General features: G+C 40.5%; 2 protein-coding genes across 4 annotated transcripts in view; both read right to left on the bottom strand.

The window, feature by feature from the left end:
* Window positions 1–2,619: 2,619 nt before the first annotated feature.
* Window positions 2,620–23,767, bottom strand: HERPUD2 (HERPUD family member 2). Of its 3 annotated transcripts, XM_084896905.1 has the most exons (9): window positions 23,386–23,766; window positions 22,779–23,187; window positions 14,623–14,700; window positions 11,597–11,725; window positions 8,034–8,188; window positions 7,567–7,689; window positions 4,864–5,187; window positions 3,917–4,031; window positions 2,620–3,480 (listed from the first exon to the last, which is right to left on the bottom strand). In XM_084896905.1, the coding sequence occupies exons 2-9, from the start codon at window positions 22,923–22,925 to the stop codon at window positions 3,319–3,321; spliced, it is 1,233 nt and encodes a 410-aa protein (XP_084753031.1). In that variant the 5' UTR covers window positions 22,926–23,187; window positions 23,386–23,766; the 3' UTR covers window positions 2,620–3,318. The 3 variants fall into 3 exon arrangements, with proteins under 3 accessions (XP_084753031.1, XP_084753032.1, XP_084753033.1); XM_084896906.1 differs by lacking the exon at window positions 14,623–14,700 and having other exon boundaries at window positions 23,386–23,767; XM_084896907.1 differs by lacking the exons at window positions 11,597–11,725; window positions 14,623–14,700 and having other exon boundaries at window positions 23,386–23,767.
* MATCAP2 (microtubule associated tyrosine carboxypeptidase 2) overlaps window positions 9,403–25,247 on the bottom strand; it is a 270,425-nt gene continuing 254,580 nt past the window's right edge. Inside the window, exon 8 of the transcript XR_014796136.1 lies at window positions 9,403–9,502. The gene's annotated coding sequence lies outside the window, so the exon portion shown is untranslated. The remainder of the gene's footprint in view (window positions 9,503–25,247) is intronic.

Here is a 25,247-nt window from a genome sequence, read left to right on the forward strand (position 1 = left end):
GATAGAGCATCAGCCTGTGGACTGAAGGGTCCCAGGTTGGATGCCGGTCAAGGGTGCATGCCCAGGTTGCAGACTGAATCCCAAGTAGGGGGCGTGCAGGAGGCAGCCCATCAATGCTTCTCTTTCATCATTGAGGTTTCTCTCCCTCTCCCTCTCCCTTCTGAAATCAATGAAAAAAAAAATTTTTTAATTGAGTAATACACTGGTGTCCTTAGAACCAGCCGCACCATCTAGGGCTAGCAACTTCCTCTCCTGAGGCCCCAGCCTGCAGCTCCGACCAGATACCTGCTGCTCCAGCTGGTGTGCCCCAAGGCCTGCTCCCCACTATGAATTCTGGGCACCAATTCCCCCCTCCAACTCCCAGAAGACTAATCTGGTGATTATCTTTGCCTTCTTTCTCTGCCCACTGCTCTGCTTTAGATCTGACCTACACAGTATTTCTTCTAGCTCTGACAGTGCATTTAGCTCCCAGGTTAAAACCCAGACCCTGCCTCTGGATGTGATGATTGCACCAGCCATTCCTAACCATGGACCCAAACCAGATACAAATGTTTGTGCAGAGCTCATCATGCTGAGGATCAGTCCGTTTGAATGTTTTCCTATTACAAGCAACACAATGAATATCCAAAAAGCTAAATCTCTCCCCTTCCAACGTTTGCTGATCCAAAGAGTACATTCAATCATTCATTCAATCTTGAGCTACCTCTAAGTCTGAAAATACAATAAGGAGCATAAACAAACTCCCCAACCTCACAGCCCTGCTATCTTGCAGGAAGAGACAAATAAGGAAATAAACTTAAACTGCAACATTAAATGCAAAGAGTAGTGCTCCGCGGGGGAAGGAGGTAGCTTCCCTAAGGCACTGGCCACAAGCTGAGAGCTGATAAATGACTGAGTGTGAAGGAGATCCAAGCAACAAGCACAGCTAAAATGTGAAGTACTGAGGCTGGAAAGAGTGCTGGGGTCCGGAGACCAGCCTCGCTGCAACAGGTGGGTTAAGGGGAGCACAGACAGAAAGGGGGCAAGGGCCCTGCCTCTCAGGTCTGCGTAAGCCTGATCTTGACCCTAGAAACAATGGGATGACACTGAATGACTCTGCAATTTTAAAATCTGATATGTCCTAGATGGGCTTTATATTATTTTACACCTCCTAGAGCTTCACCAGCACTATTACAATGTGATAGTTTCAACTCGTAAACATTACTTTTTTTCAGGATTATTGCCACGCTATCTGTTATGTGCTTAATGTTTGTGACCCCCCCCGCCTCACCCTTCAAATCTAACCCCCAATGTGACAGTATTAGGAGGTGAGGTCTTTGGGAGGTTAGTGGGGCAGGAGGAGGAGCCCTCATGAATAGGGTAGTGCCCTTGTAAGAGACAGGAGAGACCTTGCTTCACCTCTGTGCAAACAAGGAAGAGAGCCTTTACCAGATACCGAATCTGTCTGCACCTTGATTTTGGACTTCCCAGCCTCAAGGAATACTATCCTATAGAATAAAAGGCTAATATGCAAATTGACCAAATGGTGGAAAAACTGGTCGCTATGATGCACATTGACCACCAGGGGCAGACGTTCAATGCAGGAGCTGCCCCCTGGTGGTCAGTGCGTTCCCACAGGGGGAGTGCCACTCAGCCAAAAGCCAGGCTCACAGGTGGCAGTGATGGAAGCCTCTTCCGCCTCTGCCACAGCACTAAGGATGTCCAACTGAAGGCTTAGGCTTGCTCCCTGCAGCCTAAGCCTTCAGTTGGACACCCCCTGAGGGCTTCTAGACTGGGAGAGAGCACAGGTCAGGCTGAGGGACCCCCGTCCTACCCAGTTCACAAATTTCATACACAGGCCTATAGTGAGAAATATATGTTTGCTGTTTAAGAAGTCACCCAGTCTAAACTGACTAAGAGTATGCTTGTCCATTTCTTACTGGGGTACTATCCTTTTTAAAAAAATGTTTTCTTACCTTTTCTTTAATCTTAATTTTCCTAATTGTTTGGCTTTTAATTATGTCTGTCAAATCATTATATACATAGCAACCTTTTTTTTAGGGATAAAGTTATTTTCTCACCCCAGTATTATATAGATATCGTCTATATTTCCTATTTGTATTTTTATGGTTCAGCTGCTCATACTCAATCATGATGTCTTAATTGACATCTATGAACAGAAACCTAATTTTACTTTTCAAAAAGTAAACCAGTTATCCCTTGAAATGTCACCATTAGCATTATGAGTAAACAACCTAGGGAATAATTCATGGATGTATTTAACCTTCCATTTTGTTCTACCATTAACTGTGTAATACATTTCCTATGAGAGAAAATTTGCCCATGGAAGTCCTCCTATCCTCATTTGTCCAATTTTAATTAGCTTCCCTGTAAGAAACTTACTCCTTTCATCTGAAATACTGAATTGGCTCACACAGGGTTTTTTGTGGGTGTTTTTTTTTTTCCAGAGCTACTGAGGTTTTGGACCACCTGAGAACTAGATATCCATCTGGAATGGAACAGGCGAAAATGACTTCGAAGACTTCAGCAACCCTTCCCAACAACTACTTACATTTATATCAAGTTTTGCACCTCCTGTGTACATTACTGAAGAGTTTAAACAAATATCCCCTAAGACAGTTTAACATAATTGACCTTTTATTTTAAAAAATTACAGGGAATGATTTCAGGCATATCTTATTTTATAAAAGTACTGCTTATATCAAACATTTTTTATCACTATTAATTCCATTGAAGAGCTGCCTTTTTTTTTTTTTAAGGTACTGATTCCAATTGATGGGACACTTACCCTTAAAATAGAAAAGTTTCCATTATTTATTCAAATGTCAAAATTAAGATCATTGAGAAGTTTATTGCTTTATGGCTGGGCAAGAAGCTACTAGCGTATTTTAGGTAAATAATAATCTTTTTAAAAACTATGAGGTCATTCTGTTTAAAACTTTTAGGATAACTCAGAAAATAGATAATATTTATTCAAATTATACACTGGGGCTGGGCTATTATAACACTTATATGTGAAGCAGCTCTTTAAAGAAATAAGATGCACATATAGGCCTGTCTGATTTAATACACATAATTGTAATTAATAGAACCTGGAAGACCAATGTTGTTATACTATGTTCTGTTAGAATTTTTTTTAAATCACACATTTAGTAGTTCACTTGTGCTTAAACTATTCATATGCATGAGAAGCTTAAAGAAAAAAACACCTCTGTACATGATGATGAAAAGGAAGTAATAAATTTTTTTGAAATTGCACTGTTATTTAAGTCACGTTCCTAAAGCCAGACCTTCCTTTGCAGCTGGCAGTTTTCAGATCTAATTGGCGACCTGGGGAGGCCCCTCTGGTATTAGTGAAGTGAAGAAGCTGGTGATGAAAGCCCACGCGGACGCCATGAGTCCAGGCCTGTGGAGTGCACTGCCGTCTTCGCCTGCCTCTTCTCCATGCTCATCTTCAAGCCCATCATCCATGAGACGCTCCTTCCAAACAAAACAAGAAGTGTACTCCTAAGTGAGGAAGCAGCTAGCACACACGCATGCCAAAAAAGGAGAGAGTTAAGTTCTTCCCTACAGGAGAAAGGAACATGAGATAGAAAAAGGTACTCAACTGGTCATTAGAAATCTTTGTTAAATCCAAAATTGATAAATTCCTTAGTGTTTGAGTTCAAAGGGACAACTACCAATTTAATACAAAATTCTCACCGTGTGCCTAATTTTCTTTCTAGGCTATTTTAAGGAAGAAAAATATTAGTTCTTCCCACTTCTTCCAGATGAAACCACACAGCTTATATGTTAACTTTTCTTCATGTGCTATTCCTCCAATACTTATGGAACACCCAAGACTATTTTTTCATGTTGCCTCATACATTGCTGAGAACACATCCACACTGAAAGCATGCAAACCTCATTAACATACCATTTCTTCAAGTTCTAGGTGGTCTGCATTCTGTCCATGATTAACTTCAGCATTATTGTTGGGAGCCTGCTGCTGACCTCCTTCTTGCCTAAAAGGAAACCATCCAGCTTGATGTCTGTTTGGAAAACGAAGAGAAAAAAAATAAGTCACAGCTGTTTTTATTTATAAAACTATGAAACATTAGTGTCTTACAAGAGAAAAATGATTAGAACTATATTACATGAAAGGACCATATCGCCTACTTTAGGCTGAGAACTAAATATCTATACTAGATATTAAGACATGTCAGGAGTCATAAAACCTTTTGTTATTTTTTAAAATGAAATTCAGCCGAAACCGGTTTGGCTCAGTGGATAGAGCGTCAGCCTGTGGACTGAAAGGTCCCGCGTTCGATTCCGGTCGAGGGCATGTACATTGGTTGCCGGCACATCTCTGGTGGGGAGTGTGCAGGAGGCAGCTGATCGATGATTGTCTAGCTCTCTATTCCTCTCTCTTTTTCTCTGTAAAAAATCAATAAAATATATATATTTTTTTAAATAAAATGAAATTCAACTAGATAATTTGCTTGCCTCTTATGGTAAGGCAAAGTTAGTCTATTTATGAAGAAAAAAATCTGACCTGTACCTAAAGGACTTACTATAGTAACTATAATTAAAAAGAACATCTTTGTACAAGAATGAATCATATACTTCCACCAGTTCTAAATATTAATAGCTAAATTAATAATTTTTATAAATGACAATAAAGGAAAAATTTGATTCTAGACAATTCTGATAAACGTTCTCACTCAACATAACCTGGTCTGCTTCTGATGCCAGATCTACAAAACCCGACATTCATATTCCTCATCTGACATTCACGACAGATGACCATAAGCCAGATTCTGTACTGAACAGTTTCAGAAAGTCATTAAAAGGAACCACAGAAAGGTAACGAACATCACTCACAGATAAACCAGTAGCATGGCTCCCATGACCATGACAAAGCGACTGAAAGAGGAATAGAAGTACACAATGCTAAGCAGGATGGCGGCTCGTGAGAACGTATACATCCAGTCGAGCCAGTCTCGATTGAAGTCTTCTTCGTTTAGCACCGGCCCTCCCTGGGCATTCATCTGAACATTCTCATTCATGGGTCGATTTTCTCGGGCCACTAAGTTAGCAGCTGGTGGGGGTTCTTCTCCAGGAAGTCGTGCCAAATTTAGAGGCTGTGAAGGCGCAGGCTGGGCAGGAGTGGCATCTGATGTGGCCTGAGCTGAAACTGCAGCTTGACTGGAAGAGTCACCAAAATAAATATTGAAAAAGGAAGAACTTGATCACACTATATACTTTTTCAAAGCATCTTGGATAAGCCATATGTATTTTTCATAAACCTGATATGGACTATCACTATTCCTATCCCCCATTTTTTAGGTAAGCACAAATTTCAGTGGAAAGTAGGACCAAGATTGTGGAGTAGCTCAGGGAAGGATGCTCTCAACCTGATTTGGGGGAATGGAGGGGAGATAAGAAGAGCCACATGAATCAATAATTTCTCCTTTACACTAAATACTTTATAAGGTAACAACTAAATCTCTTCACTAATTACCCCTTTTGTCACTCTACATAGTCCCCAACCACCTCCCTTCCGACCCAGGTTTTGAAGGAGTGGTCTAAAAAATGCATATTAGTCATGATAAATGTGTCCAATGTCAGTGATAAATGATTTGTATTAGCATTTTAAAATATTAACCCTTCAACCCCAATCCTGACTTTTAGGAACTCTATCTGGGGACCACTGGTAGAGGTCCTTTGTTAACTTGTAAAGAATTGTGGTTCTAAAGTTTGCTTATAATTTAATTTCTGAAAAATCAGAAAAAAATTTCCTATAATATGCCCCCAGTAAAATAATATATATAAAATTTAAATTATCAAGCCTAGAGGGAAAGTTGTAGAAGATGGCCATGAATTGATAAATGCTGAAATTGGTTGATAAACACATAGTGTTCATTTTATGTTCTTTTTATATGATCTTCTAGTATAATTGATATCTCCAATTTTATTCTTTCTCAAGACTGCTGAAACTATTCAGGGTCTTTTGTGGTTCCATGTAAATTTTTGGAATATTTGTTCTGGTTCTATGAAATACACTATTGGTATGTTAATAGAAACTGCACTGAATCTTTAGATTGCTTTGGGTAGCATGGACATTTAAATGATGTTAATTCTTCCTATCCATGAACATGGTATACTAGAGGTATACGAATCCGTGCACTGGTGAGGGGCATGGCCTATGGGTATCAGCCTGCTGTGAGAGCGCCACTCATCCTGATCAGCCAAGGGGCACTACCACTGTGGGAGCACACTGACTACCCGGGGACAGATCCTCTGTTCAGTGTCTTCCCCCTGGTGGTCAGTGCATGTCATAGCACCTGGTCAACCAGTCGTTCTGCCATTAGGTCAATATACCGTGTTTCCCCGAAAATAAGACATCCTCTGAAAATAAGACCTACTTACAGGTTTCCTTCTGAGTGAAATATAAGGCATCCCCCAGAAAATAAGGCCCCCCCCTAGGCTAAACATGAGAGATTTGGTCCACTGATTCTGAAAGAAATGTAGTCATAAGAAATTCACCAGGAAATTCAGGAATTGGATTGTTATGATGATGTTCCAGAAGATGATGACACGATTGTCATTGAATAAATAAATTCTTAATACTGTAGGATTCACAGTTGTCTGGTTTGTGTTGACAACTACCGTACCATGTACAGTAATAAATTTCCTTTATTTTCATTTAACAATAAATGTGTACCGTATTCTTCTTCATGGAAAAATAAGACATCCCCTGAAAATAAGACCTAGCGCATCTTTGGGAGCAAAAATTAATATAAGACACTGTCTTATTTTCGGGAAAACAGGGTATACACACACACACTTTCACTTGCTTGCATTTTCTTCAATTTCTTTCTTCAGTGTCTTGTAATTTTCTGAGTACAGGTCTTTTACATCCTTGGTTAAACTTACTCCTAGATATTTTATTTCTTTTTGAAGCAATTGTGAATGAGACTATTTCCTTAGTTTCCCTAACTGATAGTTCACTATTGGTATATAAAAATGCAACTGAGCCCTAGCTGGTTTTGCTCAATGGATAGGGTGTCAGCCTTTGGACTGAAGTGTCCAGGTTTGATTACAGCCAAGGCATATGCCTGGGATGCGGGCTCAAAACCCAGTAGGGGGCATGCAGGAGGCAGCCAATCAATGATTCTCTCTCATCATTGATGTTTCTATCTCTCTCCCTCTCCCTTTCTAAAATCAATAAAATATATTTTAAAATAATAATAATAATAAAAATAAATAAATGAAAATGCAACTGATTTTTGGATATTTATTTTGTATCCTACTATTTTACTGAATTCATTTATCAGTTCTAGTAGAATAAACCCAACTTGATCGTTATTTTTAATGTATTGCTGGATTCGTTTGGCTAATATTTTCTTGAGGATATAGCCAATTGATTTTTTTAATAAGTATCTGCTGAGATGTTTGTGAACTCATTATAATAATTTTTACAAGTTAATGTAATACATCAGCAAATGTAATCCCAAATTACTTAGGATAAAAGCAGAAAATAAAGCAATGAACATTGTGAGTGAAGATACTGAAATCACTTACTATTGCATATAATACTGATGAGCATACATCTGCTGCCACCACAGCACCTGCAGCGGGTTGAAAGCGGGGTACACTGGGAATCCGGCTGGAGCAGCTTGTCCGGGAAGCTGGTGGTCTACATTTCTGCCAGAAAGAGATAAAGAAATGTCTTTGAATGCTATGGAATTGAAAGCATTTCTCTAAATTTTCATTTCTGAACTACAAGTCATCCTAGTGAATCAGAACCTGCATCTACACAAGATCCCCAGGTGATTAGCACAAACCTTAAAAACTACAAAATACAGCCCTAGATGATTCTGATACATGAGCAGCTTTCATCAGCACTGCTCTACTTTACCCTCTAATCTCAAAATCTGCACTTAGGTAACGGAATAAACTTCAGATGCACTGATTACTGCAGAGGGCTGCCATGAAAGTCAGGAGAAACAGACTTCGAAGAGGCCCACAGCTACCAGGAACTCACTCACCCTTGCATTACGTATGGGAACTGATGACTCTGTGCGGGGTCCGTCTGTGCTTGGGGGAGGGAACGCTGCCTCAGTCCTTCTGAGGAAGAACTGACAGCTAACGGCAAGGTTTCTTGACTGGATGATGGAGTTGTTGATCCTGACTGATCTGAACTCTATAAACAGAAATGTAAGTATTTTTTCAGGAAGATTTAATTTATTACAATCACGAGGTTATAGACACAGTGCTAAAAATGTATTGATGAAATCCCTCTGCAAACAGTGAATTTTAGGAATTTACTCATTTGAATCTTGTGCCCAGCATAAGAAGATACTTTAATTCTGATGAGACTAAAGAGTCCAGAAAAATCAAAATTTCTTAATTACACAACAGTTCATTTATCAACTAGAAAAGGCTAAGTAGTGAAGTTATTGTATACAAAAAGAGCATACAAAATTGTGAGGATTAAGTTATATGAAAAGTTCTTTTCATGACGCCTAAAACATAGGAAGTGCTCAATAATGGTACCAATTACTGCACCATTTTCTATGTGCCAGGTACTGTATAACGTGCTGTTAGTAACACACTGTTTTAAAATTATGAGGAACATGCTAGAAATCAGAAGGTCTAGAATCTGGTGTTATCTCTGACATTAGCAAGGAACATGACCTTAAACATTTCACTTAGCCTCTGAGTCTCAGCTTCCCTACAAAAAAATAAGATTGAACTAGATTTTCAAGATTCCTTTCAGTTCTCAACTTCTGTCAGTTTAAAGATACCAAAAATATTGTTTTTAAAAATATGAACAAGGTATCAATCAGGGTTTTAAAATTCTCATGCTCCAATGATGTCAGTAATTCACCAGATTCAACAGCCTTAAACAATGCTTGAAGACCGCCCAATTTGTTAATATTTGAAAATAATTTATCATATTCTATGTAAATGTGAAACACAATTATATTTTATATAAATTATAGCTCTTCCATTTAAAATACCTGGGTACAATTGGTTGCAGGCACATCCCCAGTAGGGGGTGTGCAAGAGGCAGCTGGTCGATGTTTCTCTCTCATCGACGTTTCTGGCTCTCTATCTCTCTCCCTTCCTCTCTGTAAAAAAAAAAAAAAAAAAAAAAAAAAAAAAAAAAAAAAAAAAAAAAATCAATAAAATATATTTTTTAAAAATAAATAAATAAAATACCTGGGTACAATATAATTTGAACATCCAGGTTTGCTAAAACTGTGTTTTAGCTGCACTGCCTTCCTAGTGACAGGATGTCTGTTTAGCACAGGGGTCCTCAAACTTTTTAAAGTGGGGGCCAGGACACGGTCCCTCAGAGAGCTGGAGGGCCGGACTATATGAACTACTAATTCCTACTGTAACACCTCGGCTGCGCTCACTGCCCAAAAAACCTGGCGGGCCGGATCAGACTCCTCTGTGGGCCGCATGTGGCCCGCGGGCCGTAGTTTGAAGACCCCTGTTTTAGCATAGGCTCCCGTCCTACATCCTGCCATGAAAAAGGTCCTAAGAACACTGGTCTTTTGCAAAACTAACACAAGCTTTTCGTTAAGATGTTATTCCACACAAAAGAGATACCAAATATCTCACTGGGGACTCTGATTCTTAGGGATATCACTCAGAAAGGCTTCTTTTTTTGACAATATTTCTCATAAAGTGAACCATAAAAAGGTGGCTAATTGAAAGTTAACAGGAGAAAGGCCTAGCCATTTGGCAGCCCAGCCTTATTTCTTTAGAACTCAGGATTTCTGACCTCATTAGATAACTCTCTTATGATTAGATTTTTAAGACAATTTCAAATACTACTGAAATTTCTTAGTCTTAAAGCATTAAGGGAAATTCAACTTAATTTTCCTTTTGACACATTTCAGATTTTTATACTACACCTTGAAAACTGAACATATATATACTAACGCCAGGAAATCATGGCTGCGGAACCACTGGACAAGTCAGAGGATTCTAAAACTAAACTACACAAAAACTAAACCAAACAAAAACTAAACCAACACAACTGTGCCCAAAGACTACAATACAGAACTTCATGCCACTGCCGATGACTGTCCCGCTGGTGCAAGGTGGGAAACAGACCCAGGACATTAGGTTTATTGGCAAAACATATTTCAGTTTAATATAAGCTAAATTCCCACAACTGGTACTAGAGAATACTGCCATTGATGACATGTAATTAAATACAGCAACAGGAGGATCTAGATCTTAAAGGACCATTAACTAGCAGCTACTAAAGATCTTTCATCTAGTTATCACCTCTGCCACTCATCCCCTTCCTTACAGTTTCGGCTCAGTTCTTGACAAGAAGAAAAGTGTACTTAGCAGTATAAAAGTCTCTGCCCAGGAAGTTTAAACCAAGCTTCCGCTCATCCAATCCTTTTCGCTCACCTTCAAAGCTTTTATGGGAAACCAAAAGTAGGTAAAAGGATTTGGGACAGTGCCTTTAGTACTTGTAGAGAACGCCTAAGTTGAAACGTTTAAGAAAAATTTCCAGAACAATTTTAGTTAATGAAAAACTAAGATAGGAGAAATGAATACCCAAGTCTGACAGAGCTGAGTAGGTTAAGTAATTTTTCCTCCTGCAATTGGAATGTATGCCCAAATCTAATCATTTTTTTTTAATATATTTTATTGATTTTTTTTTTGCCCCCCTCCCTCCCTCCCATACATACCCTCCCTCCCCAGAATTTTATGTCCATTGGTTGTACTTATACGCATGTACACAAGTCCTTCGGTTGATCTATTATCTCCCCCAGATCTTCCTCCCCTCCCCACTGTAATTTGACAGTCTGCCTGTTGCTTTACTGTCTCTATATCTGTCTCTTGGTTCATCAATTTATAATGTTCTTTATCATCCACAAATGAGTGAGGTCATGTGGTGTTTCTCTTTCATTGATTGTCTAGTCAATTTTTTAAAAAAGTAAAATTCTTGCCTCAGACGGTGTGGCTGTTGGAGCATCATCCTGTACACCGAAAGGTTGCTGGTTCAATTCCCGGTCAGGACACATCCCCAGGTTGCTCAACCCCCAGTAGGGGGTGTGCAGGAGGCAACTGATCAATGTTTTGTTCTCACATAGATTTCTCTTTCTCTCTCTCTCTCTTTCTCTCTCCCTCTCTCTCTACCCCCCTCTCTCTTCCCATTCCTATAAAAATATTTAAAAATAAAATAAAATTCTTAAACAATCTACTTCAAGAGGACTTAGCATATTTAAAACTGAAATAATTTAATCCACTTTGAATAAAATACACTATATTCAACACCTTATTTCTGAAATTTTCCTGGCCTTAGAGCTTATATTATGTAACAGATCATAATTCTGTTTTCTTAGTATTTTAGTAGTTAAACTGACTATTAGATTACTGATCTGCATACAGGGGAACAGTCTTCAAGAGATAACACTGTATAAGGTACTTCTAAAAACAAAGTTTAAATCCCTAACTCAAAACACCATCTCACAACCCACAAGCTCCAATTGATCTGTTTTTTGTTTTTTTCACTTAATTTCTAGAAGCAAAAGAAATATGAGAAATTATCATTTACTCCTCCCAAACGACTCACAGAATTGCTATTAGATGCCAATGCTTCACAACCTTCCGGACGGCTGCTGGAGTGTGGAGAGCTGGAGTGTGGAGAGCTGGGAGGAGACCGGGAAGTGCACACCAGGTGGACCATGTGATACTCGTCTTGCTAGAAGTAAAGAAGGTCACACTGAAAGGGTCGCACTGGAAATGCACAGTCAAATGTCAATAGCAGCTCAGCTGAAATACTTGACTCAAAACTTAAGTTCCTTTCTGGCATAGCCATTTATTAGTAAGAAAGTGTTGTCATTTGAAGGTAAATTCACCATTTTAGAATTTGGAGCCCTTTTGAATTCTACATTTTCTCCATGCCTGGAAAATGGTCTAAACACTCAGTAATTGCTATATGAAAAAATGATTACTTTCTATACAAAAGAGTATTGAAGCAAACAGTGCTGTAAAGCTCTGTCATGCAACCTATTATTTCAATGTGAAAACATCTAGCACCTTAATATGGGAATGGCAATGGTTGCTGAAGCTTAGCCCTGTAAACTTTGAGAAGTAAAAATATTTCCATTACTTAGATTTTGCAGCTATAATAAAGAAACTCAAATAATTTCACCATAATCTCATTTGCCTTAATTTTAGCAAGGGGATGTATAGTTTGTTTTTTGTGTGTGTGTTTTGTTTGTTGTTGTTTTTTTCAGTCAAAAACTGGTTTTATCTATAATACTTATATTTAAGTAAAAGCATACGTTTGAACTATATTCTACAAATATTCCGTGTGTTTCCATAAACCTATAATTATGAAGAAAAAAAATTCTAAAAATGACTAGCTTAGCAATTACATGAGTATTTATACTTAGGCATGAAGCAAGTAAATAAGATGGAGAAAGGAAAGAGAATAAAGAAGGACAGAGAAGAACACAGGATAGCTCAGCAACTTATAAGAAGAAGAAAAAATGAAATATGATAAAGAAAAGGGCAGGAAGACAAGGAAGATGCCCAGCTGTGAGAAAGAGAAACAAGTTACTGGAAACTAAGAATTTACCCAATGCCTACCATAAGTCTAGAATTGTGCTTAATTCTGAGGTGAATACCAGAAAGGTAAGAGTCAGCCCCTCTCCTGAAGAGGCTCATGACACTGTTAAAAGATCAGACTGGCGCATTAGAGCACAATTAGAGAACTACATAAAACAGTCTTTTGCACAGAACTGAGAAGCACAAACTACAAGCTCTAGGAGTTTAAAGAAAGAAGTTAATGGGTATTACTAGTAGAATGCTAAGAAGAACTTCCAGCGATAGTCTGACATGAGATGTACCTAATAAGGTAAATAGAAGGCACTCCTGACTTACAATATCCCCTTAGCTTCAGAACATAGAATATTAAAAAGCAATGAAATATAAAATGTTTACCCTTGGAGATCTAGTTTCAAAGGTAATACTAATTGAATTAACTATAGAATTTGTTCACCTTTTGGGAATGTTCCTATAACTAAATAGGTAAAGCTAATGGCAGCATTTAATTGAAAAAAGAAGTGGTTCACTGACGTAACAAAAACAGTTCAAAGATCTATTCATAATGTAAACATATTATTCAAAGTGTTTTATATAAGGGGCCGTCCGTCCTTCCACTGAAACATTTTTAAGTGTTCTGGTTAGAAACCATTTCTGGCAGCAAGAACCTTTTTTAAAAACATTCCAGTGCGAACTAGCTATCTTTGGGTTAAAATAATAAAATAAATCTCTACTTTAAAGAGTAAACAGCATCAATGTTTTTAAGCATAAAAACATAGAGAAAATGAACAGGTGAGGCACAGAGGATTCTGAGGCAGTGAAACTATTCTGTACAGTACTATAATGGTGAATACATGTCCTTCTACATTTGTCCAAACCCACAGAATGTCACCAAGAGGGAACCCTAATGTAAAACATGGGCTTTGGGTGATAATGATGTGTCAATAATGTAGGTTCATCAACTGTAACCAATGCTCCACTCTAATATGGAATGGTATTAGTGGGGGAGCCTGTACATGTGGGGGGGGGACAAAGAGTAAAAGTGAAATCTCTGTACTTTCCGCTCAATTTCGCTATGAACCTAAAACTGTCTAAAAAAATAGTCTATTAAAAAGAGAAAGAAAAACTGCTGCAAATTCCTCTATTTTTGAGAGAGTAAGAAGTTATTAAACCACCTTGGCAAACTGAAACTACTAGTTAAAATGAAAATGACAGCAAGAAGTCACACTGGCAGAATGAGAATGTCAACTTTTGAAGAGGAGGAATATACTGATATAAGATTTCTTAGTTTCTCTGATGATCATAAACAAAAGGAGAGGATGCAGATTTCTTAAATTGGTCTCGAACAACATTAAGAGTTAAGTCAAAGACCTAAGGCAAAATATCAAAGCTATATATTCACAAACAAAATGTAGCATCACAAATTTAGAGAGGTTATAAAAGTATAAATTCCACAAATAAACAATGAGTTAAAAGTTGCCATTTAAAAAAAAAAAAAAAAAAAAAAAAAAAAAAAAAACACGAAAACAGTATTCCAGCTGATTATCAAAAAGCTACACTGAAATATATTTTAGCTCAAAGCACCAGCCTTCAAGGTTGCTAACTGGTGGACCAATTGGGCTTCCTTCTATTTCTTGCCCTGAAATTAAACTCCTAACCCAAGCAACTTGTATTAAAATGTCATACAATTTGGTCAAAGGGGATCTAGGCGAGGAGACTGTCCTCAGTGAAAATCCTGCACCACTCCTTGAACTCTCCACTTCTGCACTACTGGTAAGTTGATAAGAGTTTTCCTGCACAAAATGCCAATCACCTGAACACAGTATGTAATCCTAGTTAGCTATCAGATAGATATACAAAACTGTTACCTAAACTGGAATCTATCACTGTTTTTTACTTTCTAGCTCATGTTTACATGCTATGCTACCCAAAGGGTTAATTTTATGTATCTGAAAACTGAACTGGTTGGATATTGATAAAATTTCAGAACAAATCTCCTCTCACACTCTGACTGTGTCTGGTAGCGAGTAGTGGTAGAGATCTGCTTACTTTTCTGAGAATGTCTTTCAGCTGCAGATGATCGGGAAGCAGTCTGCCCGAATACACCAATCTCTGATCCTTCGTCAACTAAGAAATGGGACAAAGAAAATAATTCAACTTTTTCTAATTATACAAAATAAAAGTTGGGAATAACATGCCTAAATATGAGTAAAGTAAACTCCCTTTAGGCACAAATAAGCAGAATACTGACATATTTTAAGTATTCTGTTTTTCCAAATTCCACTTAAGACATTAAGAGCTCAGCAAATGGTAACATATTTATTGTAGACATAATAAAATACAATTACCAAATTTCCTAATGACATTAACAAACAAAATATGCCATTAGCAAACTTACTTATATGCTTTATCCTACTGTATACAACCTCAAAATAAGAATAACAGTTTCGGATGAAGTTTACCATGTCTTATGGCTTTCTTCTGTCCTTACATGTATCCCACTAGAAATACATAGATAAAATACTGTTTCAAAATTACTTGGTATAATTCCTCTTGCAGTTATGTCACCATCCTCACGTTGAATCATTACATTATTGTGTTGCCATTTTTTCTATTTAATTTTTTAAGTTATATGGCAACAAAGTAAAAATTATAGAATGAGATATATTCAGAGAGGTTTAGTTTCTGTCCCTGTTCCCTCCCTAATTTTTTAAAGTATGCTTTTATTTACTTCAGAGAGAGGAAGGGAAAAGGGGAGAGAGATAGAAACACCAATTTTGAATTTCCCTTTCACTATTTCTTTTTTAACAACACAACAAATCTGAATATAAGCAAGTATTTCCCTTTTCTCACATAAAAGCTAGTACACTCTACTTAATATTTTGTGCCTTGTCCTCCCACTTAATATAACCTGGAAATTAGGATGTCTTCCCCATTCTTCTTGGCAATCCATAACGCTCCATTATATAGACATTGGAGGCCCAGTGCATGAAATTCATGCACTCAGGTGGGAGGAGGGGGTGACAGGGGGTGGTCCCTCAGCTCGGCCTGCACTCTCTCCCAGTTCAGGAGCCTCACGATTGATCACCCTGCAGAGGGAGGCCCCACCCACCGCTGCCAGCAGGTAGCCTGGGCCTCCCTCTTTGGGGCAATCGTGGAGCCCTTAGCCAGTGGCCTGGGTCTCCTGCAGGGCAATCATGGGACAATGGCGGGAATCACCAATCAACTGCATCGCACCTGCCTTGGTGGCGGCAGTCAGTGCTGGGTCACTGCAGCGCCTGCGACCCAGAAGGGACTGAGAGGTTAGCAGTTCAGCCAGCTCGCCAGTCCCCAATACTGAGCCTGCTGCACACAGCCGGGCTTTCGGTCGTCCGTTCGGTCGTTTTGGACGTTATGGACCCTGGCTCTTTATATATTAGGATGCTACCATTTACTAACGGATATTTGAGTAGTTCCAGGCTTTTGTTATTACTCACAGTGTCCTTCTTTCATACTATTCTATTTATTTCTGTGCTCCCTCAGAGTATCCTGTAACATGGAGATCACTAGTGGTCTTCATAAAAGCAACTTGATGGACAAACTTAATTGGGATGAATAAGAGAGAAAAGGAGAGGAGTACAGTTAGGAACATCTTTTAAAAGTGCAAACCAACCCTGTCCCTCAGCTGGATTCCCACCAGACTGGATTTAAAGCTAATTCCTTACCACCGCCAGACAGCCCCAGCAGGTCTGTTTTCTGCCTCTCCCCGACCTCCTCTGATGGTATTCTTACCGCCTCACTCACTAGCCAAACTGGCGTTCACTTAGCTCTCCAATATGCTAAGCCCCTTCCCGACTCAGACACCCTACCTGCATATTCTTGCCCAGCTCTTGCATGGCCATCTAAATGACCAAGTTGATGGTGGCCCGAATAGGCAGAGAGAGAACTACAGCACTCCGAATGCACAGCTGCTTAACCAGCTGACCCCAAAACTCTGCCACCCACTAAACAGACACTCTAAAAAAAACAAGGTGAGGAAAGGCTAGTAAAAAATGCAAAATTAATCCTTTGGGGAAAGATTTTTCTCTTTCTAAAAATTACATATTATTATCTAAAGTGTCTTACTTTTCACCATTTAATCAGATACCAAAAACAGATAAAATACTACAGGATATGCATCCCTAACGCATATTAAATATTCACTAGATTCTGGTAGTTGAGTTTTACAAAGCCAGCAATATTTTATATTTCTAGAAGTCACCTAGTTGGTATTAAAAGTTTAAATTTTTCATGTGAAGAACTAAATGAGTCTCTCATAACTATGCATGGCTTTAAAAAAGCATGTCCTTAGTATATCCAACTTCAAAATAATCAAATAGCTCAGTTAAAGCAATCTACAACTTACATGTTAGTTCAAAGAACAATGGCCGAGTCCCCTGAAAGCAGTAACTGTTAACATTTCAGTACTTGCATACAGCTGTCACAAGTGCCAAACAGCTTTGAAGAGCTGGTTCCCAAGACATGCACAAACATCATTTCCGTGGGAAGTGCGTTCTGGGAATCTGCACTGGAACACATCTCCCACTCCCACTAGATCAGCCCACCTAAAGCCCAGGAAATTCACAACACTATAAATGGAAGCACAGTTTACCCAAACTGTCTCCAACCTTATCTCCTTGCAACAACTGTAAGCAACACCAGCACACAGAGCTTACAGAAGAATTTCCTCTAGAACTCCACAGGGACATTCCCTGCGTAGCTGTTTCCACTCACAGGCCATGCACAATCCAGGTATAGATACCACAGGGACTGCCAGAGTACATGCCTGCTGTGGTTCACATGAACAAGCAGGATTGTGAGAAGACAGGGCTTTGAGGTCTTAAGAAAGTATATACCCCTATCTTTCCCATCATTTATCAAAATCAGTAGAAGTAACCATACACTTAGTTGAGATGCATTAGAACAGTATTAAGGTTATGCAACCCGTTCATCTGTAGCCGTTAAATAACAGACCAGCTAAACACATAGACCGCTTTTTATAGTTCTTTTAATTTGCAAGCATACAACTGAGATGGCCAAGTCCCTAAAATTCAAATTCTACTACATAGAATTCTATGAACTTGGGCAAAAGAGAGACAGAGACAGAGACAGAGACAGAGAGAGAGAGAGAGAGAGAGAGAGAGAGAGAGAGAGAGAGAGAGAGAGAATAATAAAACTTAACATCACAAGGTATCTCTAAAGGAATAAATGAGATAAAAGGAATAAATGTGATAAAACAGATAAAGTGCTCAGTAGAATGTCTGGTACACATGGTAACTACTTAGTAAATGGCAGTTAGCATAGTTAAATAGTTAACTATTATTTAACTCTAATAGTTAATAAAAGCATCTGAGACCATCAGATGAGTGTTTATTGCCCTGGCCGGTGTGGCTCGGTTGGTTGGGCATTGTCCCCTGCACCAAACCGCTGCAGTTCAAATCCAGGCAGGTTTTGGACTTGATCCCCAGTAGGGGCTTGCAGGAGGCAGCCAATCACTGCTCTGCTTTCCCCTCCCTTCCTCTCTCTCAAAATCAATAAAAATATATATATATTTTTTTTTAATAAAACCTTTTAAAAATTAGTATGCATTTATGTAAGGAATTACATAAAACAAATTTAACCCACATTCATTCAAAACTCAACTTTTCATCAGCCTTCACACTCAATTTAATAAAGTTTTAAAAATTTGAACCATATTATGTGATATGAAACCCTCTTAAATGTAAGTACTAAAATTTTATAATTGTCTTATAAATGCTTTTTAATATGTATAGATTATAGTACCTTTGAATCAGTTCAGAGGTGGTTAAGCAAATAATATTTTTTAAATGACCTGCCTAAATAAGATAATGGGGAATTACAAAATTAAGAGACATAACCTCAAATTATATTACACAAGCTATTTTCACTGATAATGAAAGTCAGATGTCCATCTCAATTAGAGGCAATTTGGTTCTGAAACAGAACTTACACAGCTAGTTCTATTTCTGTTTTCTTTATTTCTAACAGAATCTCAGAGTGGAGGAACAATTTGAAAACCAGCACAAACCTCCCTAGCTGAGCTGGAAGGCCTGAGTAAAGAAACTGACTTCTTGAACAACAGAAGCACCAAGATGCAGGAAACCTACCCTGGACTGAGGGACATGTTCCACAGGCATTTGACCTCAACACTGACCAAGGGAAAGCCAGGTACACAAGCTCCAGGAAGGTTTGCATTCAAAACTGAATTCACAGTGAGTCAGGTCCATCTCAGTAATTACGTATGTATGAGAGAGTAAAAAAACGAGAGAGATAACGAGAAAGGGGCCTAATGGATTTAGAGATTCTTATTTTTGAAGTTTTCTCCAGGATAGTGTGTTCTACTGGATAACATGAAGTTCAACCATTTTGATATTTACAGCTCTAAGTAAGTAAGTGTAAGCCACATAAAAGTCTGAAACAAGTAAAAGGGACCTTCTTCACAGGCAGCTTCACCCCTTAGTAGCAAATACCAACATTTCAGGATCTCAAAATCCTGAAGCAATGACAAACGTCTGATTAGAATATTATCTGCATATACCATTAACATGAATTGGTACACTTCCCAGTTCTAAACCAATAATCAATACCATTCAAAGTTAAGCAAAACTCCAAAGATCTCAATTCCACATCTGAGTTTTAAAAATAATGATGTTGTAAACTTTTGCAAAAATATGGCAACTGCCTTACTTCCTAGCAGGAAAACACCTTCCCCTGTGTAGCCCATTATGGACCCACAATCTTTTTTACATAGTACTATCACACCAAGAAATAAAGTGCATAAAGTACTTAGAAACAGCGCAACAGGAGCTCTCAGAAGAGGCTTTTATAAAGTTCTCGTCTGGTATGCTTAAAACTGTTACCAACCCTAAGAAAAATGTCCCTGTGAACAAACCTCTTCTTAAAACAGCTACACATTCCCTGCTCCTGGACCCGCATCGACTGTTCCTTCCCTGTGCTTCTGCCATGCTCAGCACATTCCTCTCTGTAACACCATTTCCATAATATTAGCATATTAGCTATTTTCTTTCATCTCTGTATCCCCCACTAGGCCTCAGCTTCATAAGAGTAAGGGACTCTTATCATCCCCTTCATGCCTGGCATACAGACATTTAAATGCCATATCAATAAAATCCAAGTGAAAGTAAATAAATGAACCCCAAGAAAGTGTGCTTGGGTGGGGTAGTTTTTCTATTGTGGGTTTATTGTATTTAAAATATCCATGCGGAGACTATCTATGATTAAGACAAGTCAATATCTGTTATTAAAACTAGAATTTTGCTGAATCCCATTAATAGCAATGTAGACACATGACCTAACTCTGTAGATACCCTAAGAGGAACAACTTCAAATATCCATTCTTATCCCTCCATTAGCTTCCATTTATTTTCCTATAGACCAGCGTTTTTCAACCGCTGTTCCGCGGCACACTAGAGATGTTGCCTGGTGTGCCGTAGGTGCAGACAAGACAAGAATTTTATTATATAATTTTTCACTATTTTGTTTACTTAATATTTCATAATAAAGTAATTATAAAATACTTTCTTTGTGTTTATTTGATTCCTATTCAAGAGAATTACTTTATATATAGTCAATATAGGCACAGAGTTAAATTTTTTAACATTTTCTAATGGTGGTGTGCCTCGTGATTTTTTTCATGAAACAAGTGTGCCTTTGCCCAAAAAAGGTTGAAAAACACTGCTATAGGCCACCACCCACAGGGACCCATAAACCATCACACCCAGCAAGAGCAGTGCTGGCCAGAGCCGCCAACTTTTCTACCTCTTACTGGGGGACAAGTGCTTCTACAAGGCACTGGAACCCCTCTCTGCTTCCAAGTCCACCCACCCCCGCAGGCAGATATGCTCAGAATGAGGCATAAAAATGACCGCTGTTAAACACCAACATAGAATCAATGTTAAGTAATCACTGTGGGTGGTCCTAAGAAACTAAACTTCCTGTGTAATGCATTAAGTTGTCCTGTAACATTGCTTATGTTGCAAAATGTTCTCTGTTCTAACAGCCTGATAAAGAAAACTTTTGGGAGTCCACTTCCTAGACCAGTAGTTCTCAACCTTTCTAATGCCTCGACCCTTTAATGTAGTTCCTCATGTTGTGGTGACCCCCAACTATAAAATTACTTTCATTGCTATTTCATAACTGTAATTACATTACGATTCATAACAGTAGCAAAATTACAGTTATGAAGTAGCAACGAAAATAATTTTATGGTTCGGGTCACCACAACATGAGGAGCTGTATTAAAGGGTCGTGGCATTAGAAAGGTTGAGAACCACTGGCCTAGACTGAGAACTACCTCTGGCTTTGGGGTGTTATTAAACAGCTGGTCTGTTGAACAACGGTGAAACTTCAAATTCTCATGTGACAACTAAGTTAAACTGTCAGCCTGTCAAATCCAATCACCACACAAAGTTTTCAGTGAAGTTCTATGAAAATAAACACATGCCACCTGCCCCAAGGCCCACCCACTCTCATTAACCTAGAAATAACCTTCAGATAATGCAATTCAGTTGGCGAAAGCTTGCTGGAGGAGGAAAAATGTCGGGTTTGCCACAAAATTAGGTAGTCAGGCAATTACTAGGTTGCATATTATGTGCACAGCTTGCAAGTCTCCAGGGCGTCCAGACAGCAGGTAGATAAGGAGGGTGGGGTGAGAAGTTTGTAACAGCTGTCTCCAGCAGCTGACCCACCCAGGTGGGCGCTGACAGCCCGCACAGGTGAGTGCTGGGAGGGGTGCAGATAAGGCAGAATGCTTCACATTCCTCACTGAGAGTTTTTACAAAAGAGAAAGTTTTAGGAAAGTAAGAACTCTTGGTCTATCAGACTGCAAACCAAGTTCCTTTTGACTTTAATCATATAACATAAAGAACTTCACTTAAGGACATACTTGAGTATGTACTGGGACATGTATTACTTAGGAACGGTATTCAGACTATGTTATGAGCAGTACTATGGAAGTCTATGACTTTAAACTGACTTCTGAAAAGCTATTTTCCACTTCAAAATTGTGCAAAAACCAATCACATACAATAGGAAATCTTTTGTAAAGCTAAAGTTTTTAAAACAAATTGTTATCCCTTGTGTAAATTTTAACTTTCATACAAAAATATTTAAATGAGAGTCCCAGCTAGTTTGTTCCAAGTTCTTAACTACCTCTGGGTTTTTATTTCCTGTCCTAAAAATATTTGTATCACAAGGTGCTGACAAGCACAGCTAATGCCAACTGAGAATTGTTTTTCTAAGCCTCCCATTCTTGCAATAACCTCAGGATTTCTGTAATTATTTCAGAAATCTAAATTAACTAAACTTAATACTGTAACACAAAACAGTCCTAATTCATCAACTTCTGAATATAGATCACATGCCTTCTTATCAAGACTTCTTAATTACCAACCATGTCCTTTCAAACCTACCTTTGGGAACAGATGGAGCTGTAGTCCCTATTTATTATCTTTGCAAAATCCAGATATGATTCAGAATGGAAAACACTGCCACAATGATTTACAAGTGGCCATATGAAAGGAATAAAAAGATGCACCAAATGGTGGAGGGGGTGGAAGGATTGTTCTCTTCTAAATTAGCGAAATGTCTGTGTCCCGGTACAGGAGAAAAATGAGGGAGGGACAGAGGAATGTTAGTCTAAAACTCACACTTCTTTGCTTCTTAGAAAACATATGGTAATCTTGAGCATGTAATTTTTACAGGGGTACATACTTATTTCCAAGATAAAAACATTTGCTCTTCAACAATGGTGAGCAACTTTCTGGGCCAGTGTTGAAAGTAAAGAGGAATTTTAGTCTAATAAGCAATAGCAGCTTTAATATGAATTGTGCTTCTTTATCTTTTTTTTTTTTTTTTAAAGAATGCATCTGTCATCCCATATTAGGTTGATGACTTTTAGTCCAAGGAAAATGGTATTTTTTTTATGCCTGCCTGCAATCCGTATGTCCCTTGATATTTGTCAGCTCTTGTTAATTAACTGAACCTCCTAAGGAAGAGATGAATGAGGGCTCGGACACTCAAGAGCCTCACACAACTTCGGAACGCAAAACACTTCCCAGTGTACCAGCCTGATGCCAAAGTGGGGAGGGGGGAGAGCAGGGAGAAGGTGAGCCCCGGGCCGCTGCGCCCAGCTGTCAGACACTTACTGGTTTGCTAGGGTACACGTTAGAGAGATGCGATTTTAGCTTCCCCACGGTCCAGTTCAAGAAGCAGCTAATGGTCTGGTCACTGTATTTCTGATTCGGCGCCTTTATGATGAGGGTCACGGGAATCTCCATCCCACTCTGCTCCATGGTGCCCCCAGCGCCGAAGAGTCCGGAGGAGCAGCAGGTAAGAGCCCAGAGGAGCCGGTGTGGCCGGGATCGGGACGGAAGCGAGTGGGTCTTAATATTCCTTGTCCAAGTCAGTCACAAGTGCCCCGGGCGATGCAAAGGCCATTGCCGGGACCGAGGAGGATGGGCGGTGGCGCCGGCGGCGGCGGGGTCTGGGGGCCCGGCCGCGGGTGCAGCGTTCCCCGCCAGGTCCGGGCTCCGTTAGGCTCCGCCGGACTCGGGACTGCGGAGGGGGCGGGGGGAGAGAGGAAGAAAGCTGTGAGGAGGGAGGAAGGGAGGGGTGGGGGGCGCCACGGTGCGAGCCGCCACCCCGTCCCCGCCGTGACCCCGGCGCTGAAACGCAACAAGGCCCCTACGCGACGGCCCCGCCTCGCGGGCCGGAGCGAGGCCGGGCTCAGGGCGGCCGGCCGGGCAGAGGTACCTGAGAGACGGCCGCGGGGCCCGCCACCGCCGCCCTCCGCGCCCAGCAGGGCCACCGGCCGCACAGTCGGGCCGGGCGTCCTCCCTCCGCCGCGGCCGCTCCCTTCCTGCTGCTCTGCGCGGCCGCGGCCAGCGGGTCTCGCGAGGCGGCGCGGGCGCGGCGGGAGGAGTTGGCCGAAGGGCGCGGCCGGGGTCCGCGGCTCCGCGGGACAGGGCGGGAGCGGGCAGCGGGGAGCGAGCTGGGCGGCCGGCGAGGGCCGGGCGAGGCCGGGCGGCGGCAGGTGGTAGGAGGGCGGGGACTGGAGCCGAGGCGCCGCCGCCCGCGAACCCGTTTTGTTGTTGTTGGGAGCCAGGTTCGGGCCCTTGAAGCCGGAAGCCGCAGGCCGGAAGTGCGTCACGCGCGGCTCCACCGACGCCCCGCCCGCCGGACCCGCGGACCACCCGCGCCTGGTTCCGCCCGGGACAGCTGGGGCGCGGTTCCTGGCTACCCTGTGCCGTCGCCGGGGCGCGTGGAGCCCCCCTGGAGCCCGCCGGTCCTCACCAGGCATTGGGTCCCAAGCCCCGGCCTCACCACTAGCTTAGCGGGCGTTAGCATGTCCTGTTTGGATCACACCCCGAAGATTTGGGACGGGTTCCTCCATCCTAAGTGTTGTCTCTGGAAAAGCCTGATGTTAAGTCAGATTCTGCTCAAAATGTCTAGTGTCGACTGTCTGCAAAGCAAGGTTCCCACAGCTTTGGCGGAGAGACGGTGGGGTACATTGCATAAGGCGCAGAGGCTTTCAGATAACCCTGAAGTCCACCTCCATGTGTGACTCTGGTTAACCTTTCTGAGCCTCATACACTGAATGGAGCCTGTGATACCTACCTGACTGCGTGCTGATGAGGCCATGAGTGATGTATGGAAACCATCTTGTACAGTTCTAGCGAGTGGCAATCTCCCAAACACGTGTTCATTTCCATTTCTTTCCTCTTGGTCTTCACAACAGTTGACAAGTGTGTCCTCAGCACCTACTGTGTGTTCAGCACAGTGTTATTTTTCTGTTTTAATGGCTTAAACATGGGAACGCAAAGGTTAAGTGCAATGCCCAAAGCTGACTTACTCTCCATTTTCTGCACGAGTTTGGGGGGTCAGTACAGTAAGTTAGATGGACATTTTCACAGCTCCAGGATTCCCTTCAAGGAGGATGCAAGCAGATGCTATAGAGGACTCTGGGGAGCTGGTCTCTTTTTCCTCTTAGGTTCTGGGGGGTTAGTGAAGGTTATCAACCGCTATGTTAGTGACCAAGGGCAAGTTCTTCCTCTCAGCTGCTCATGTGGCAGCATGGATCCCTCACACCTCTCCTCCCTTACCTGGTTCTCTGTGGTAGGATACCTACCCTACAACCCATACCCTTTCAATGCTCCTCTGAAATACGAGGAAGTCCTCTTTCTTTCTTGTCATGGGATAAGGACAGCTTGCTGGGGTTTTCTGTAGTAGAAGTCTTACGGTCTTTTTCTGAATAGTATCTCTCTAATCTAAGGTGACCAGACGTCCCACTTTTGGCGGGACAGTCACAATTTTTAACAATTTGTCCTGCGTCCCGTAGCGTATTAAAAAAGTCCCAATTTTTTGAAAGAATGCACGACAAGCTAGGGAACTGTGGGAGAATGGGAAGGGAATATACGGTTTTCAGCGGCCATGTGGCTATTTAGCCAGGATATGAGTTTTATATTATTTTGTTAATTTTATAATGTTAAACTTTAATAATAACAAATGATTGCTGAGAACTGATTATCGAGAACTGCTCATCAAAGTTCGCATTGTTGATCAGTTGTTAGAATTCGACCACCATTGTTTGGACTTAATGAACAATGGCATTTTTT

The sequence above is a fragment of the Pipistrellus hanaki genome, assembly GCF_964339955.1.
Source record: "Pipistrellus hanaki genome assembly, chromosome: 10".
NCBI classification, from domain to species: Eukaryota; Metazoa; Chordata; class Mammalia; order Chiroptera; family Vespertilionidae; genus Pipistrellus; species Pipistrellus hanaki.

Coding starts and splice junctions, on each gene's coding strand:
- HERPUD2 (XM_084896905.1), bottom strand. CDS start 22,925: ATGGAGCAGAGTGGGATGGAGATTCCCGTGACCCTCATCATAAAGGCG. Junction 14,701..22,778: donor ACGTGTACCCTAGCAAACCA/GTAAGTGTCTGA, acceptor CCCATTTCTTAG/TTGACGAAGGATCAGAGATT. Junction 3,481..3,916: donor ACCTAGAACTTGAAGAAATG/GTATGTTAATGA, acceptor TTTGTTTGGAAG/GAGCGTCTCATGGATGATGG.